The 19049-nt window shown below is 41.1% G+C and overlaps 4 protein-coding genes across 7 annotated transcripts; 2 read left to right on the forward strand and 2 right to left on the reverse strand.

The window, feature by feature from the left end:
- The first annotated feature begins 1458 nt into the window (after positions 1-1458).
- On the forward strand, positions 1459-2414 carry LOC116254950 (light-regulated protein, chloroplastic-like). The gene is made up of 3 exons (XM_031630629.2): positions 1459-1710; positions 1887-2048; positions 2138-2414. Exons 1-3 carry the CDS (start codon positions 1550-1552, stop codon positions 2214-2216), a joined length of 402 nt encoding a protein of 133 aa, XP_031486489.1. The 5' UTR covers positions 1459-1549; the 3' UTR covers positions 2217-2414.
- Positions 2415-3706: 1292 nt separating this feature from the next.
- LOC116254938 (pentatricopeptide repeat-containing protein At1g63080, mitochondrial-like) lies at positions 3707-8539 on the reverse strand. Of its 2 annotated transcripts, none has more exons than XM_031630609.1 (2): positions 4969-8539; positions 3707-4632 (listed from the first exon to the last, which is right to left on the reverse strand). In XM_031630609.1, the coding sequence occupies exon 1, from the start codon at positions 8469-8471 to the stop codon at positions 5334-5336; it is 3138 nt and encodes a 1045-aa protein (XP_031486469.1). In that variant the 5' UTR covers positions 8472-8539; the 3' UTR covers positions 3707-4632; positions 4969-5333. The 2 variants fall into 2 exon arrangements, with proteins under 2 accessions (XP_031486469.1, XP_031486476.1); XM_031630616.1 differs by having other exon boundaries at positions 3707-4635.
- A 1417-nt stretch (positions 8540-9956) lies between these two features.
- LOC116251900 (54S ribosomal protein L19, mitochondrial-like) lies at positions 9957-17012 on the forward strand. The gene is made up of 2 exons (XM_031626086.2): positions 9957-10273; positions 15809-17012. The coding sequence occupies exon 2, from the start codon at positions 15838-15840 to the stop codon at positions 16303-16305; it is 468 nt and encodes a 155-aa protein (XP_031481946.1). The 5' UTR covers positions 9957-10273; positions 15809-15837; the 3' UTR covers positions 16306-17012.
- Positions 17013-17753: 741 nt separating this feature from the next.
- On the reverse strand, positions 17754-18979 carry LOC116245659 (uncharacterized). 3 transcript variants are annotated; one of them, XM_031617154.2, is made up of 4 exons: positions 18823-18979; positions 18264-18428; positions 18041-18189; positions 17754-17945 (listed from the first exon to the last, which is right to left on the reverse strand). In XM_031617154.2, exons 2-4 carry the CDS (start codon positions 18393-18395, stop codon positions 17903-17905), a joined length of 324 nt encoding a protein of 107 aa, XP_031473014.1. In that variant the 5' UTR covers positions 18396-18428; positions 18823-18979; the 3' UTR covers positions 17754-17902. The 3 variants fall into 3 exon arrangements, with proteins under 3 accessions (XP_031473014.1, XP_031473012.1, XP_031473013.1); XM_031617152.2 differs by having other exon boundaries at positions 18811-18971; XM_031617153.2 differs by lacking the exon at positions 18823-18979 and adding an exon at positions 18528-18801.
- Positions 18980-19049: the final 70 nt, after the last annotated feature.

Genomic DNA, 19049 nt, shown 5'->3' on the forward strand with positions numbered 1-19049 from the left:
CCAAATGCATCCTATTCTCCACACGATTTCATATAGCCACATCTCATGTTTGGCATAACCGACTAGGCCGTTGTTACACTCGTGTTATTAAATTTCTTTCTAAGAACAAGGTCATTGATTAATTTAAAACCTAATGACACTGCTTTTTCTACTTGTTCAAGTTGCCAACTGGGCAAATCTAGTTGCTTACAAATAAATAATGAAACTTTTCAAATGTTTTAAAAAATTCGTTGTGATTTATGGGGACCAGCCCCTATCAAGTCCTCTCTAGGATTTTGTTACTATGTGTTGTTTGTAGCTCATTGCACGAGATATTCATGGATCTACTTATTGAGAGGCAAGCACGATTTTTTTGGCGAATTTTTGGAGCTCCATAAAATGATACAAGCACAATTTGGAGGCACAGAAAAACATATTAAATAGACAAGGAAGGAGAATTTAACAGCAATCGTCATTGCAGATTTCTAGGTCCCAATTGCATTTTTTTGTGTTCGAAAACAACGCGTTGTTTGTTCATTCATCTTCCCAAACTGAATACCAAGCTTCTTTTTGTGCAACTGCGGAGCTTATGTAGCTTACCTTTCTTGTTCAAGACATTGGCATTTACCTATCCAAACGAACTTTACCATTATGCATTATTTTTTCCGGCTTACAGGCAAATAACTAAACCAGCATATCGCTCCAGGTGAAGCATGTTGAGCTGGATTTTCATTTTGTACAAGGAACTGTTGCTCCTGAATCTATTATCAGACCATGTAATAATAATTTTAATTCAGAAGATCATGATCTGTGAGATTCTCCCCGTATTCAATTTTGTCTGAAACTCGTTCGTTCTCATACATCTAACTCCCCTGTCTAGACTGGGTTCTCAGACTAAAAATTTTCATTTGGTCGCTTTAAAAATTTTGCACATATTTTTAGCCCCAGAAAAGACTTCGAAAAGTATTAACAAAAAATTTTTTAGCTCTGCCCCTGTTCCCAACCATGCCTATCCAGGTGATATTTGGAGGGTGCATGGACATAATCGGTTGAGATCAGGCCAAATAAGGGTGGAGGCAAGGTGGGTCTGGCAAAGGACATGGCCTCCACTCAAACTTCTAGAAAATAATTTTTTTATTTGTAAATTTTAAAAATTTTAGTTTAAACATCTAAAACATTTTAAAAATTATATTTTTGGGCTCCTATTAAAATTTTGAAAGTATAGTTCCCACCAGCCAAAAGTTTCAAGTTGTTTGGTAGCACCAATGAATCTCTGCTGTCGTGACTTATCTAGCGTTACAGAAACCAGTTATGGCAACTCAAAGAAGACAAGTTCTTGGTTAAACTTGGATGGGTCTTTCTCAATCACAACGTTCATGGGTCCCCCGTGAGATATCTTATCCACACAAGACAAACCTTACCATGTGGCTTCACCTAAACGGCAACCTCATCCAAGTCGCGTCATGGATTTATATATCTCCTGCACAGCCATTTCTATTTCAGCAGCAAAAGGAACTGAAGAACTCTTTGATTTCCTGATCTCGCAGCAAAGCCAAAAACTGTAACCAAAATGCAGGCTGCTCTGAGTCTTTGCACGCCCATTTCTATCCCAAGAAACAAGAACCCTCTGTCATGGACGACCGCCAAGCCAAGGAAGAACTCGATTCTACTGCGCCCACGAGTCACCTCTGCTGCTGAATCTGTCACAGCCGACTATAGCTCTGCGACCTCGTGAGCTCTCATGTTCTTTCTCTTGTTTCTACTGTTTTTGTTATGGCATATACTTAATTATATACAGCAGCAACTGGGGGAAAACCCCAATTTTTTGACTAGGCTCAGTTCCTTTGTCATGTTCCTCTTGCAATCGCTGCGTTGGAGATTTTATATTTGTCTGGGACCTTTTGTAGCGTCTTTCCAGCAGAAGCATGTGATGTGGTAGGAGGAGAAGCATGTGATGCAGTCATGTATCCAGAGGTGAAGCCCACAGCAGAGATGGTCAGCAGCAGAGCAGGCCAAAATGCCACTGAGGAAGTTGACCGAGAATACTTGGAGTACAATGAGCCCAAGACGTAAGCAGTTGCATTCTCTCGACTTTCCTCTGCTTATCCAAGTCCACAGAGATGGTAAACCTTCACTCACGTTTGTTTACGTGGTCCAGGGTGTTTCCAGATGAGGCCTGCGATGATCTCGGTGGGGAATTCTGTGAAGCAGAGTACCAGAAGGGAGTTAGTTCATAGATGGAAAACTTACAGAGAATCGTTTCATGGCTTTCACTGTAGCATTATCTACCATGCCAACATGATGGATCATGAAATGTGAACAAGATGACGGGGCGTGTCTGTACGTGCTATTTCCTTTTAAAACTATCATATATAGCTTGTAGATGAACTGGTTTTGACAAAAACAAAAATATCCACTGGTGTGTAAATCTCTAACTGGGACTTTGCTGTTTACAAACCACAAAAGCTCCTCGGGCTGGACATCAGGAAAAAAAAATGGGAGCTCTGAGAAAAAACAGAACAAGAGGAGGGAGTGTCCTCTCAAGCTCTTGCTTCACAGGCTATCCAACATCTGCAGGAAACTGCAGAAACTAGGTTCAATAGGAATCATAGGACAGGAGCTCTTGCCTGAACGTCAATGTCAATCATCATATGATTGTTTCCCCTAGACTTGAAGAGTTGCTGCAGGTTTTGATGCCTTAGATTCACACATGAAACACTAAGAATGTGCATAAGAATAATATCGCGTTAGAAATGGTGGTAGGAAATTATTGCTATTAAGCATTAAAACTTACCTGGAACATGCAAACACCTACAGAAGGATTTCAAGTCTGGCAAGCATTTCTTCCAAAAAAGAAAAAAAAAATGTTCACAAGGGAAAAAAAAAAAAACTTTGCTGCATGGTCAGAAATTTCGTCTTTCAAAATCAAAGCCCCCAGTATAGTAGTTGATGATCCCAGAAAGGCTGGGAATCCAACCCTGTAAAGCAGCAGCAGTACATTTGCCAACATGGTCTTCAAGTTCAGATATCAGGTTTTCCTTATCATTGCATTTTGGCTGCCCTGAGCAGTTGAACATATCCGGCTATGTCACATAGACATGCCTGGAAGAGCGCTGAACTTAGCAGTACGGGTAGGAGACAAGGCAAAATTGTAATCTTTGTTTTTCTGGTCTATTTTCATGCTTTTTATTAGTAATTTATATAATGTTTAAATTATATGATCCTTATTGTATATTGGGAACTAGAGGTGAATTAAAAATTCTATTAAGCAATTTTTAGAAAGTCAGAAACTTGAGTACTTTTTAGTGCTTTAATAGTAAATGTCTTCAGAAGAGGAAGACTTGCATGAGTTCATCTTACCAATCAATTTTTCTAGAAAATTAAATATCCTTGGTATGTCGTCTGAGAGAAAGAGGGAGAGGGAGACCTTCCTAGTTAAGAAATTTCTGTATCGGAAACTTTTCTATTTTAAATAATTCATGCACAATGGAAATTTGCGTGACATTTTTTTCTCCTTCCCCATTTAATTGTGGGGTTAAATGCAAATAAATGAAAGTACATTTGGAGGCTGGAGCACCTTATCATTATTACCAATATGTGAGTGCTCGTATAGATGAATAAGCATCCGGTGATGGCAGCGTGCACAGCACACATACATGCAATTGCAAGAAGCACTTCCTAAAAGTGATGCATAAAACCACAAAAAATTGTTTTCTTTTCTTCCAACTGAAATATAAAAAATAAAGCTTCAATTAGCAAGGAAATGCACAGCAGGACAAGGCAGGAAGACCCGCCACAAACAATTCGCAGTTACAGTGTAATATTTCCCAAGTACATGCGGTTCCAGTTAATAGATCTTATCATACCAAAGTTATCACAAGAATGTTTTACAGGAGGATTTTATCAACCATCACTTCTTATAGGAAGCCACTCTCCCACCTCCCTCTTCAAGTATCTTCTCCCAGCTGCTACATATGTACAACCTAGGTACTTCATACTTGGTTGACGTTCATCTATTTTAATCCATTCTCATCCTATGATCAACAAATGATACGGCCAATAGAGCACAAGAATACCACATTAGTGCTTGTCATTCATCTACTTTCATCCATTAATCATCTCTAACCGCAACAAATGGTACAGCCTAAAGAGAGCAAGGGGTAAGGACCCAAGATGCATCATGCATGTTGCCGCAGCATATTCACTGTTTTGCAATTGTACACCCTTGTGCCTTGTCTGAACCATTTCAGTGATGGTTCTGACATCTGCTTTAATCGCTTCTTGACCTATGATCAACGGATGGTACGGGCAACGGATCACAAGAGTTCCACATTGGTTCTTGTCGTTCACCTACTTTTATCCATTAATCATCTCTGACCACAGTAATTGGAATAGCCAACAGAGAGCAAGGACCCAAGATGCATGTTGCGGCAGCAGTCAATGTTCTGCAATTGTACACCATTGTCTGAACCATTTTAGTGGCCATATTACTGATATAAGGATGAAGAGGACCAGGAGACATGAAGAGCAAATTCTCTTCCCATCCTTGAAACTCACTTAAGTGTAGAACTAATCATCCTCTAAACCTTTACGATCTCTCACTTACAGAAGATATTGACCCTTAACCAACAGCCACGCATGGCTGTATGCAACCTGCTAAAAACAATGAAAAAGAAGTAAATTTATTTGAGAAATCAAGAAAGCAAGAGAAATTAAAAAATGCTGTAAAGTTTCACTTGTTTAACCTAAACAAAATTCTAGGTCTTACGGCGAGAATCAACCCCTAGTAGCTGGGATTCTTCTGAGGATACATATCCTAACCCCTATCTGTCTCCTAACTAGCTTCACAATAATGGCAGAACTTTGTCCCTGCCAGGACGTGTACATGAGCTCTTAAAGGGATTAAACAAGAATATGTGCAAGAAGCTACAAAAGGAATAAAAGTCGGGACACGCATAAATTTTCTATTTATTGGAGCTGCTTACATACTTGATCATCGCGTTGTTTAAGTTGAGCACATCCACTCTAGATGCTAGAAAACTTCTGCCGACTAAATTACCATATGTACAGCTAACAGGTAATTCAAATGCCTGATATTTTCCATAGCCAGCAACTGCAATGGTCTCCAAATTATCTTCTGCGTTCTTTGCATAGCTAGGCTGACAAGTGGCAAATGAAGGTAGGATGACCACAATGATGTTGAAGAGCAAGTCGACAAAGTGTTATCTCCATGGCATACTTTCTAGGCTCCAAAGACGCTTGAGCTATTAGCTAGTAGATTTCCCAGCACATTATGTCGCCATGGTTGGGTACCAAGGTCTTCCAAATGCCATCCAAGCAGCAAGTGAACGGTGCTATGAGTTACCCCCGCAAGCAGCATCCTCTGTAACTTGCTTTGCTATATTCTCAGCTTCACTAATATTGCCCATTTTATGGTGACCATCAACCATTATGCTCAAAGTAGCTTCATCAGGTGTAAATCCTTGTTCTATCATTTTCTGGAAAAGTCCAGAGGCTTTAACCATATCACCTGCTTTGCAGAAGCCTTGAATCAAGGTTCTATATGCAGTCATTTCAGGATCGATTCCATGCTTCCCCATTCCATTAAACAACTCAAAAGCTTTGGAGATTTCTCCTATGCTGCAAAGAACACCAATGAATTGGTCATATAGAACCTTATTCAGTCTGATGTCATTTGTTAAGATCTCATTGTAGAGCATCAAGGCCTTAATGGAGTTTGTTTCCAGACATAAAGCACGGATAAGAACAGAACAAACAGCTTCATCGACTTTACAACCCTTAAGCAACATTTCATCAATCAAACTAAAAGCTTGCTCCATGCTTCCAACCTTAACATATCCATCAATAAGGGAGGTATAGACAACAGCATCGGGCACTAATTCTCTCTCCTGCATTTCTTTAAATAGGCGATAGCCTTCCTGCATGTTGCTTGATTTGCAGTAGCCATTAATCAGAGTTCCGTAGGTCATTTCATCAGGTACAACCTGCTTCGTTGTCATCTCTTCGAGTAACTGTGCAGCCTCTTGAAGCTTCCCAAGCCTGCAGAAACCACCTATTAGTGTGTTGAAAGAACAAGTCGTCATTGCGAATCCTTTGTGCGACATGGCCTGAATCAGTTCATGAGCCCTCTCCATGTTTCCTTCCATGCAGCAGCCGTGAATAAGCGCGTTATATGCAAACTGGTCCAATTGTATGCCGTCTGATACAATCTCCTCATACAGCATCAACGCCTCTGAAAGATTTTTTAATTTGCAGTAACCTTCAAACATTATTGTATACGTCCGATTGTCTGGTATTATGCCCTTTTCTTTAATGTTTCCTAATATTTCTTTAGCTCTTGCAATGTCACCTGACTTCATGAGGCCATCAATAAGAGCGTTATATGTGACGATATTGGGATATACTCCCTTGACAAGCATCTCATCATGCAACTGAAAGGCTCTCTCCATGTCACCCTGCTTGCAAAATCCAGATATCAGACCTGTGTAAGTGTAAACATCAGGAGCGAGGTTTTTCTCATTCAGTTCAGCAAATATCTTCAATGCCTCATTCATCTTCCCAATCTTAGCAAGGCCATGTATCAAGACACTGTAGATCTGCACTCCAGGAACGATGCCTCTGGCAAACATTGAACGGAAAATAGAAAATGCTTTTGTCATATTCTCCGATTTGCAGTGCCCGCCTATAATGGCAGTATAGATAACTTCATTTGGAGATAATCCCCGAGCCATCATATCCTCAAATACTCCATCAGCCTCATCCATTTGCCCAGCCTTACAGTAACCATGAACTAGAGGACCATACGTATACACAGTGGGTGTCAATCCTCTTTGTACAATTTCTTTCAGATAAGCAACTGCTTCTTCCATTTTTCCCACTTTGCACAAGCCGTTGATAAGAGCATTGAAGCAAAACACATCAGGGGGAACAGCGCTTCCAGGCATCTTACTAAAAATGTTCTGAGCCTCTTCGATTTTACCTTCCTTGCAATATCCAGCAATAAGCGTTGTGTAGGTAACAGCATTGGGCCTTACTGATGATCCCTCCATCGCCTCCAAAACACCACTAGCTAGTTTCGATTCCCCATTTCTGCATAGCCCATTGATTAAGATACTATAAGTTACCACATTCGGAGGAATATCCATCTTCTTCATTTCATCAAACACTTCAAGCGCCTTCAAAGAATTCTTCGTGTAACAGTAACCCTCGATGAGGGAGTTATAAGTTAAAGTGTCCGGCTTGTACCCCTTCTCTATCATCTCGTTCAAGAGTTCCTGGGCTTCCTTCATTCTCCCAATCTTACAAGCACTATTGATAATGATATTATATGTAACGCCATTCTTTTGTACTCCGGCTTCCCCCATCTCACGCCAAATCCTAAATGCCTCTTCAACGTCCCTATCTTTCATCAGTCCATCTATCAAGGACGTATAAACAACGGAATTCGGCTTCAGACCTATACTTTGCATCTCATTTAGGTAGAGTTTCGCTTCCTTCGATCTCTTCGCTTTACACAACCAATTCACAAGAGTACCATACGTGTAACCGTCAGCAACCAAACCCTTCTCCTCCATCTTCTTCTTCAGCACCACAGCTTCATTAATGGCGCCTGCCCGACACAAGCCGCCGATCAATGAATTGTAAGAAACTGCATTTGGTTCGATTCCCTTCCTTTCCATCTCCGCAAAAATCCTCCTGGCCTCATCAACTTGCCCAATCTTACAAAACGCGTTGATCAGAATGGTGAACGTATAGACATCGGGTTCCACCCCCAGGCCCACTATATCATCATAAACCTTCCAAAATATGTCCATCCGATTAACCTTAAGAGTCGATCCCATAAGCGAATTACAGAAACGCAGACCAGGCGCGAACCCCCCCTTTCTGCACTCGTGCAGAGCTCGAGCGGCATCATCCATCCTACCAGAGCCCACATACACATCCATTAGTGTCTCAAACGCCACGGCGTTCAATCCGAATTTGGCGTTAGCTCCGGCGACAGATTCCAGGATCGCACCGGGACCGGCTCGCTCGTACGCACGGAGCATCCGTTCGGCGACGGTTCGCGCAAGACTGAACATAGAAGAACTGCTCAAGAAAACGAGAAGAAAGGAGAAGGAAGCCAAGGTTGGGGGGCAACCCATCGTCTGCTCGGACCAATTGAAAAAGTCGAGAAGGCGATAATGATCGGACACCTGGTTGCGAAGGAGTACGTTCTCGACGACATCCGGCCGAAGTCGCGATCGGATATTGGAGGAGGAATTCAGGAGGTCTTGCCATTTGCGGTGGCGGAGGAGATCGCAGATCTCATCAGCCCATTTCACGCCGTTTTTGGGATCCGACGCCGATTCGTCGCCGTCAAGGGCGCCGGAAGAATGGCAGCCGCAGAAACCTAGCTTTTTGGAGGCGCGGGAAGGAACGCACGGGTGTCTGAGCACGGAAGCGGAAGCTCTTGCTCTGAGAGTCCGCATCTGCGCCGCACAGGAGGGAGAGAGAGAGAGGGAGAGAGATGTGATTCTGCGGGCTGCTCATGAGGAAGCGGGTCGGGTTAGGAAAAACGGTGCAAGTGATCTTATATCCGTTTTATTCTTTGTTGTACATTCGCACTCATGCGGACAAATTTACTTAATATTTCATTTCAGCCCCTCAACCTAATTTATTTTCTTTTAATAAATAAATGTCTCGAACAGGGGTGAATATGAGCCGAGCCCGAGTTAAGTCAGCTCGAACTCGACTCGGCAGTTATGTGTTGAGCTCGAGCTCGACTCGATTAAAGTTCGTCAATCTCGTTTCAATAGAATTGATATTCATCGTTACGTGTTGAGTTCGAGCTCGACAAACTCGTTTAAATATATCGACTTGATTAAGGCTCGACAAACTCGACGAAGGATCGAGCTCAACTCGGCAGTTACGTGTTGAACTCAAACTCAACTCGATTATTTGAATGAGTCGACTCATGAACTTGAGCTCGACTCGTTAAACAAATGACTCAGCTCGAACTCGTTCACGAGTCGAGCTCGAGTAGCTCGGCTCATTGTTCACCCCTACCCTCAAACAAGTTTCTAGTGAGTGAGAGGGTTATTTGGGCGAGAGGGTTGAAACTTCATATTATTGTGATTCCTATTTATAACAAAATTTATGAAAAATTAAGTTATTTTAGTTGGTAATGTAAAATGCTAGTAGTTATTTTAATAGCATTATGAGGTTGTAAAAAGCAAGTCGTTGGTCATCATTGAGGACCGTGTGATACTATAAATTGAGATGAATCTTATCAAAATGCGATTGATCAAGCGAAGTTGCTATTAGACTTTGCTATTTAATCTTTTTATTATGATTGTTTAAATTCATGACTTTCAAATGACTATTACCATGATGCGATTGTCTTTTGAATCTGATTAATTTGTCGATACGAGAGAACCGTTTGCTTCTATAATCTAAAGATTTATAGTCAATGACGCAAACAACATATGTTAAAGAAGGGATATCTGATTACCGTAGACTGGTCAATTGTTGCGAACGTTGTTGGCTTTATAATTTTATTACTATTGAAATTATTTTCACAATTATGATTTTTTTCTCGCAAAGAAAATACTGGATGTCTGAGTGAGCTTATAATATCCGATTGTTGTTAGTTTTTATCACTTGTTTTTTGTGCAATATTTTGTTAAAACAAATAAGGTTTAGATTTTGGGTCTGCCGGTACTATAGTCCCGCAGCATCGTCGTATATGGAAAGCAGCATCAATGGAAGCTCTTTTATGGTATTATGAGCAATGGTTGAACTACGGATGAAATTTCTCGAACCTTTTATTGATTTCTTATGCAGAAGGAAGCGGCTGTCGTCTGGGTCCATTCTGTCCGACCCGTTAAACGACTAAGGTCGGGACGGAACAGAAGTGTTCCGTTTTGGAGATGCAAAGCTTACAAGACACTATGTTCGTGCGTTCCTAATTGGCCCTTGTGTTTAACTCGGGATGGAACGCTAAGGGGCGATGGTGCTCTCACTCTCCCTCTCGCGTCTCTACTCGTTCCCTCCTTTCCTCTTCTTCCGTCACTTCTCATTTCCCGCTGCCGATCGCTGGGTGCTCCCTCCGCCTGCTGGGCCACCGCGTCCGAACGCCATTGCCAGTGCTCCGTCGCTACTCTCCCCTCCGAATCCCACTGGCAGAAACCGTCTGTCTCCGGCCGTCGGGAGCGACTAATGAGAAGCCACTGTCGCCGCGTGTGAGGAGCCACTATCGCCGCCCATTTCTCTATCGTGGGCTACCCATCTGGTAAGCTCATCTCTCTCTGCTTTTTTGTCTTTGATCCTCTGTAGCTTTCTCCACTCTCGGCGAGCCCATGAATCTCTTCATTTCTCCTAAGTCTTGTTCATCATTGTCGTGCCGCTTTGATTTCGAATGATTATGTGCATTTCTTCGATCTGGTTTCTGCTTCGGCATTTTGGTGTTTGACCGAGGGCTTTTCTAATCGGTTTCCGATATCTGTTTTCTGTTCGTGTTCCTTTCCTTTGGTTTTTGAGCTTTGATTTTTGTTTCGGTTACGTTGAGCCTGTGAAAGTTGCTTTTGCAATCCGATGATAGTTTTAGCTTTTTAGTCTTGAGAACGGCCATCCATTTCTTCTGGTTTGGCGCGACATGGTTGTTCTTCCAACCTGCTGAATTTCTGCCATATCTGAACATGGTGTTGAATCTGCAAGAGTGTTCATTGTGATCGGATGATTGATTTTAGTTTTTTAGTTTTGCGAATGAATGGTGTATGGTACACTTGTTTAATCTAGCTTGTTCTCGACTACAATGTGATCATAGCTTCCTATCGTGGCAATTTATGATGGTCTAATATATTTTCTTGCAAATACAATCTATGCATCTATTGTTCATCCCTCGAAGCGCAAACCTCTATTATTAAGAGCCCTCGCTGCGAGACGCGCAGGCTCTGTTAGTTCTTCATTTCAACAAGGAAATTGTCCATATTACTTATTTTCCTCGTCCTACAAGGCCACAACCCTACTTTTCTCTTTTCCTGGTTCTGCAGCACGCGTTTTGCTCTCTCTCTCTCTCTCTCTCGGTTAAACAACCATTCTCAACGCTGCTGGAAGAGGGTTTGTCAACAACACCCGAAGGTTACTCTCTCTCTCTCTATCGATGGAGGGCGGCCGACCTGCGTCGAGTAGCGCCATGGAGAAGTTGGCACTGCTGTTGAGCTTCTCCATGGCGTTCCGCTCTCTCTTTTCTCATCATGGCTCACACCCCTCTCTCTCTCTCACACGCACACACAAGAATGGAGGTTCGCCAGCCAGCAATGCCAGGCCGGCTTCTAGCAACAGCAGCACCTAAACCAGCGTCGATTGTTTGCATCATGAAGAATGCTCGGATATTTTAGGTTCTTGTTTTTTCCCTTTTTTGTTCGTGTTCTCAGTTGGACGGGAATTAAGGAAACGAATAACTTACGGCGATGGAGGGCAAGGAAACTGCAGGAAGAGTTTGTTTTCTACATGGAAATGAAAGTCATGTTTATAATGGTCGAGTGGGTGTGTCCGTATTTGTCATCATTCTTCTTCATGTTTGATTTTTTTTGTGTGCACCGAAGATCATCTCCTCTTATGTGTCTTTCTTTCTTGTCTTTTCTTTTTCCATTTTTCTGTTCAATGATGATCGTGATTAATGTATGATTATTTATAAAAGCAAATGGATGAGACAATAATCAGGAGAAATCATTAACTGTTAATCTGATTGATATTTGCAACAAATCAAGTTTAATCATTACAAAGGCCAAGGTGCAGCCTCAAAGTTTATTATTAGAGTAGTCATCAACCTATTCCAGAGGTAGCCCAGTAAACAAGAAATTCTCTTCTTGTACAATCACATAAAAACATTGTTAAGATTATGAGAGAACGCAAGTACCAAAAAAAATGTAGAAGCTAAAAGACGAAACAGAAAGGCATCTTCTTATATATGCGGGATCAAGTCCCAGAAATAACTGACAGAATTGCTCAGAGCCTGCATTCTTTGAAAGTCTGTTCTCAGCTCTGCATATGGATCCACATATGAAAATTTACCTTCCAGGCTACTTTCCGTGGAAGCCAAACTTGTTCAGTTTTATGAGTCTAGGAATCAAACTGTACTTGCATAGACTTTTAGACACCGTCCATGTACTCATGACTGATTCTCTTACAAGTTACATTCTGATTGATCTTCCTGAAATTCGCCAAGGAAGACCCTTTAACTGAGCAGTTGATATTTGTCATGGCTAGCCTTATCTATAACAAAACAAAACCCTGAGGTGACTATGAAGAAAATCACCTATTTTCAAGATTGTGTCTAAAGAAAGTTAGCTGAACTGCTTGCCTGTTTCATCTTTATTGGTGAAGGTCATATTAATACTGATCCAGGGTACACTTTTCTCATTAGGTTTGTAAATAAAAGCCTAAAACACTTGATTTCAAGCTTACGCTTCATACCGCCATGCCCTGAGCTTATGCCTTACCTCATGATAGGCTCAATGCCTCACTTTGCCTAATGCTTTTAACAACATTGCTTCTACCTTCTATTGTGCTCCTGTTGAAAGAAATTGTTCCAAACATGCTTTTGGCTAAAACGCTTGAGCATTCTGTGCTTTGGAACACTAGGATGGGATATTCTATTGCTAGCATTCCTAGGACAAAGATTCAACTTTATCTAGGACAGAAGTAAGACATGATTGGAGCTAAGTTTTGGGTCAATCAATTGTGGATATCCAAAACTACAAATGAAATTCAGTGATTTTGACTGAGTTTAGGTTAGTTCTTGCAAAAGACCTTGGAAGAATAATGCTTAAAATAAGGTGCTTTGGAATATGAGAAAAAAGGGAGGAAAGACAGCAAACGTGAATGATAAGGTATTATCCAAAGCAAGTGACGAGAGATATGTGTTGTCTTAATGAAAGAGAACAAACTAGGCTGTTGGATCTGAAGTGTTCAAATTTGGAGGTTCTTGAGAAGTAAAGGAAGCAATGAAGGTAGAAGCAAAGCAAGGATCAAAACTTGCAAAGCCAATACTTGGTTAGCTTGCAAACCAAATATATCTTGAAGAATTGAGGCATCAAAACAGACCCAGGTTGGGACCATTCCAGAAGTTTCTCCTAATTGGGCCACAACAAAATTCTTTAGAAATATTTAAGGTATTGTAATTTTGTAAGTACTAAGTCTACAATCTACCTTAAAATATGTTGCTAAAGGCGGAAGTTGGACACAAGCTAATCAAACCACTAAAAGGACTACTAACTTGTTGGATCGACTAGCCACTGTTTTGACAACATAGACCTTAATTGAGGTCAATGACTTCTTAGTGGTATAGTGCCATGAACATGCAGATGAAGGAACTGCCAGCGATATTATTAAGTTGGGTTACCCAGGTTTAAGTTAAAGAAAGATAAGCATGCTCCATTTTCATGGTCTACAGTTAGAGTGATTTGCTTCTGGACCTTATGGTAGCATTGATTGGCTGAAAAATACATATTTATACTGAAAGCTATTAACAATAGTTCACTTAGAGATTAGGTTTTTCTAAGACTTCAAAATACGTTTGGTTCCTTAGAGCGAGGCATCTTCATGGTTTGTCTATGCTATAAATCTAGAGAAAATCCAACTTAGAGGAAGTAGAAAGCTACTTCACTAATTGTCAATCCCAAGAAACTGCTGAAAACATGTTGAAAAGAAACTTAAATAGCATGAAACTAAAACCCTAGCTTTATAGCAGATCTTCAAAATCAAAGGTCCAGAAGCACATACTAAGGTCCAAATCCAGAACAAAATAAATTCAAATCATGAACCAAATTGAATTGAAATAAGCATCTAAATCCAAACAAATAGAAAGAAATTTTGTCTTCATTTTTCCCTTTCACAAGATGCTTTTGTGTGATCCTTCATAGGTTGGGGATGGTTTGTCCCAAAGAAATTGACATCACAATCTTGCAGATGATTTTGTTGTTAATAACTATTTCCTTTAGTTCTTCATCAGGGCTTAATTGGCTCTAATCACAATCAACATGCTCCATTAGGCTCGTGCACTTGGCAATCGTGCTTCACTGGGAGACAATGTGTCCTATGTGAAGACATAGAACACAACATGGTCTGCCATCACAAATTTTCTTCAAATGCATTGTATATATAGGACTCATCGTTTATCACTCTAAGAGTTTAGTTTGACATGCATGAACATGCAAGCATGCCTATGCTCGTATGGCTCATGATGGTGCTCCAGCCAAAAATTATTAACATCATTGTCCACAAACTTATGCACTTGTTTGCTTAGTGGTGCATCTTGAGGTGGACAACTATGTTGGTCATGGCAACACCCCAGCTGTCTTTGGGCCATGGCGAAGCACCCTGAGGGCCTCCATTCTGCCTTGCAGGATGGATTAGCAAAAATGTTCCCTTAACACTCTTGATTGAGGACGGTTGGTACTTAGTCCATAGTGTCTTAAACATGCAAAAAATCAATGTTGATAAATACTATATGGTAATTATTGTTAAGTTAACAAAAGCTAAGCATGCCTACTTCGCTTGAAAGGCGTTTGGCACAGTGGGATTGGGCCTCCATTATAAGACAGAAGGTTGTGGTTTGAGCTATATGGGCATCAGTTCTGCACAAGCCAAACATGCATAGGCTCCAGAGGTGGGGCATGGTTCAAGCATGTTGATAAGAAGTAGACTCTATTATGGCCCTGAATGTTCAAGTTAACTTGCCCATAGCCTCAAAAAGTTCATAAAACTAGCTTACTTGGAGGTGGTTAGATAGGACTAAGGTCTTCGTATTATCGTATATTGTTTCCATTTTGGAGAGCAAGACATCCTCATGATCCACCCAACCTAGATGCCACAAGGAGGTTCAAACAATCATGCCAATCTACATAGTTTGCCACAAAATTGCAGTTATTTTGTGAAGCCTGGTTGGTTTTTGCATGTTATTGAGGTATTTTCAGCCTGCGTGCCGCATCGTATACCTGGTTTCCAGTCTGCATTTTTAGTCCCAATCCTTAAGATGGATTATTACATTCCAAGTGGGAAAGTGACTTGAGAAAAGACTTATGTTTAAGATTTTAAGAAAGACTGATGCCTATATACTGAACCTCTTATTGTCTTTGTCCCGATTTATGCCTGTTTGCGTGTGAATTGAAGTATGCTGGGGGATGATTGGGATGAATCAGTCCACACATTTGGGTCAACTTTGGGCCAGATTGTCAAATTTGATGCAATTCCAACTATTTTAGGCAGAGCTGATCTTTCAGAAAGCATAAAATCTATTGCTTTAAGACATTTTTAGTAATCTCATGACTGACTTCTGCTGAAAAGTGTTATGCAATCTGTAATATGGTCGACAAGATGTTAGGTTGTTGTGTTCATTGTGGACTGTGGTGTATAATGTTTATAATGCATTTTGAAATTTCCATGTGCATGATCAATTCATTTTTCCAAGTTGGTATGAAAACTTAAAATTGTTAAACAAATGAAAACTTACTTAAAAAGGTATAATGTTCTTAACTTAATTATTTTAGTTGATAGGTAGGTGCATTTTGAGCTAGGCCAAGTAAGATATCACCGATGATCCAAGTCATAACATTTTCTAGAACATTTATCACTAAGTCTTTTGGTTATTCTGTTTTCATGATGATGGAGAAGGGCACAAGAAAATTAAAGGAATTTAATTTCTTGGGAGAATGTATTGTGGACATCAAAAGCAAACTAACTCCTCTTTTATGGGCGTCAAACCATGCTAGTTACTTTTATCTATCATTTCACTGGTTCATCAGATTGTGGCATTTCCTGCTAGGTCTTTTGGTGGCCGAAGGTGAAAAAGAGATGTCAACCCTCAAAGAAATATTGACAAGAAGGCCCGTTGCAGCAACAATTCGGTTAACAGTGCCTGCAGGTGGAGCTCGGCCCGCTCCACCAGTGGGCCCAGCACTTGGTCAATATCGGCTCAATCTAATGGCCTTCTGTAAAGACTTCAATGCTCGGACTCAAAAATACAAACCTGATACTCCAATGGCCGTGACAATTACTGCCTTCAAGGATAACACGTTCGAGTTCACGGTCAAGTCTCCATCTGTGACATGGTACCTGAAGAAAGCTGCTGGCATAGAATCTGGTAGTAGTCGGCCTGGTCACATCAAGGCCAGTACCCTCACTCTGAAGCACATCTATGAGATTGCCAAAATTAAGCAGTCTGACCCTTATTGCCAATATATGCCCCTAGAGTCAATCTGTAAATCCATTATTGGGACTGCAAGGACAATGGGGATTGAGGTTCAGAAGGAACTGGACTAACTTTTTTCTGAGCTACTGTTACCTGGAAAACCCATTTTAAGTAAAAAATCTGGTAACTTTGCAGAAATGCCTCACAAATGCCTGTTAGTGAAAGACACTGTTATTGTTCCATATTTGATTAGTTCCTTTATGGTCGTGTCCCTTTTTTGTCTCCTCTCTGTAGATTTGCTTTTGATTGAATGACATGGTGCTTGGACATGTCGTGTTAACACATGTATGCTACCGTCCTCTTTCTTAAGCACCAAAGTTGAAAAATGTCATTCTTTGCTATGTTGTGTCTGTATTCTTTTTTTATCACAAGTGTTTTCTGGCATGTTGGAATACCCAAGTTTCTCTTGCTGATGCATGTTTAGAAAGAGAGGAAGAAGTGGATCAGAAGAAGGGAGGGAGCGGGCCGGGGGATGGTTTGATCTCTCACCCAGGTGATGGGGTCCCTCCTGCTCACCCAGAGGTGGTGGTACTGAAGAAATCACAGCTGCATAATGCAACGCCAAGCTACAGGTGTTCCAGATGAGATGTCTTCTGACATGATTCAATGGCACATATATTTGCCTACCAAATAGAGCGGAGTGTGATTGCAATGGTTTTAAAGGGGCTACTGGATAAACCTGGTCTCATGCGAATGGAGCATATATCACGTCTTTGGAAAAAGAGGACCAACCTTATTTCATTATATTGATCTGGAATTTCTTGTTTGACTTGCATTATCTCATGATCAGTTGACACAGCGATGCTACAAAATTTATTACTTTCATCAGTTGATATCATGACCAGCTTTTGTAAAAGACGTAAGAATATGTGACTAGGCGGACCAGTCGATTAGCCCTACCCTCTTACCACCATGATTCTTACTTTCTATCAACTGGTATTCTAACAACTTCGAACCTAAGAAACCCTGACAACTATTATGTTTCTCAATATTTACACCATAACAACTCTATTAATGTCCTTATATCACGGCCATCAAAAGAGGTGGTTTGGATTTTCTTCATAACTTGTTTGAAAGAAAGAAAAAGACAGCACCAATTTGAAGTTTTCTGAGTTGCAAACCCCACAGGTCACAAGATGCTTGAAAGCATTTTTGGTTTTAAAGTAGTTATGGTAATTTTTGAAATTGATGCTACTTCCTAAAAACATGCATGAGCATTTAAACCACTTCAAAGCATTGCACGATAAATGATTATTCAAGATGGTGTTGAATTATGGTCTTCTAATGGAATTGCACTAACAATCTGTTTACGGTATATGAGCGAATATTTCCCTTTTGCGCGGCTAATGTCTAGCTCGTTGCCCAGTTCTAAATGGCGAATACAATGAGTTAAGCAACCACGTGATACAGTGGGAACTTCAGCCTCACGGCCAAGCACACAACGCCATCAACCTAGTGACATCCACAGGAGTCGTTGCAGATTTCGTTTCCAGACATATATCGCCTATGACACAAGCAATACCGAGATCGTCAACTGCATTTTATCAAGCAAGATACAGATCTACAATACCCTTGTTCATTTCACTGAGAGGATCCCGCAAATAGAGCTGGATAACGGAGGATCAGAAAGGAAAAAGATAAGAACATAGAAAGAAAGGGGACCCATCTTCAGGCATAACCCTTGCCAAGACAGTTGAGACATCTTTGCACCCTGAAGCCAGAAAAATTGCAACATAACTAAATCACATTCTTCTGGAGAAAAAACTATCGTTATGGTGAAAAAAATATTTGCAGAATTTGACTTACTTGTTGCCTTCACACGTTGGACAAAGGCATGGATTCATGACCACTGGATCAAACAGAGGCGACCATTCAATGGTTGATTTTCCTTCGCAGAGTTTACATGGGTAGAAGCCGCTTCCCTTGCAGGCCTCACATTTTGTAGCAATCTTTCTCTGCGCCAGCATAAAAAATGAAGAAACAGAGTTGGGGTTTCAAGAGAGAGAAGACATCGGGCAATGGATCTTACCTTCTTGGCGTCAGAAACAGACTGAAGTGCACGAATGGCAAGAGACGACGAGAGGGAGAGGGTGAATGCCCCACCGACAAACACGGCAGCCGTCGTTGCCAGGATTCGCAGTGGCCGAGGGATACCACCCATTTTTTCCTTCTCCTCACTACCAATGCCCCCTTACTGTCACAGTTGAGAGAGAAGGAGAGACAGAGTTCGTGAGAATGTCTAAAGGCGGGATTCCGAGAGAACAAAGACAAAAATGCTTCAATTGACACCTACTGCTTCAACATTACCAACATGACACGAGAATGCTAAGTTTACACTCGAATTCTCTCGCGCGCGGTCTCTCTCTCACAAATGGAAAGATTCATTTAGTTGGTCACTTTTTGTCAATCATTTCGTCAAACAAGTTACGGGCACCACTGCCACGGTGCTACCCATCGAACAATTGCAGTCTGAACGGTCTACCCAAACGAACAATAACCTTCCCGAACAACACTCGTTCGATCGAAGGCCATGGTTGGTTTCACAGATGAAATACAGAGAGATAGAGAGGGAGAACCTGGTCACGAACCGAACAAGTTATCAGCATGGATGCTTGTCATGAAAACAAGCTCAGGTGCCTCACGAGACTCGTCGTCAAAAATTGCATTTCGGATCTTATTCCAATTCTCAGTTTCTTTCTGGAACCCTCTCCTAGCGAGTTCCACAAATTTGTCTAGACCCGTGACATTAGCATTTGAATTTTTCCTAAGGGGGGTCAAATTATATTTTTCAAAATTTTTAAAGGGTTTAAAATAT

Source organism: Nymphaea colorata, chromosome 1 (assembly GCF_008831285.2).
Source record: "Nymphaea colorata isolate Beijing-Zhang1983 chromosome 1, ASM883128v2, whole genome shotgun sequence".
Taxonomy (NCBI): domain Eukaryota; kingdom Viridiplantae; phylum Streptophyta; class Magnoliopsida; order Nymphaeales; family Nymphaeaceae; genus Nymphaea; species Nymphaea colorata.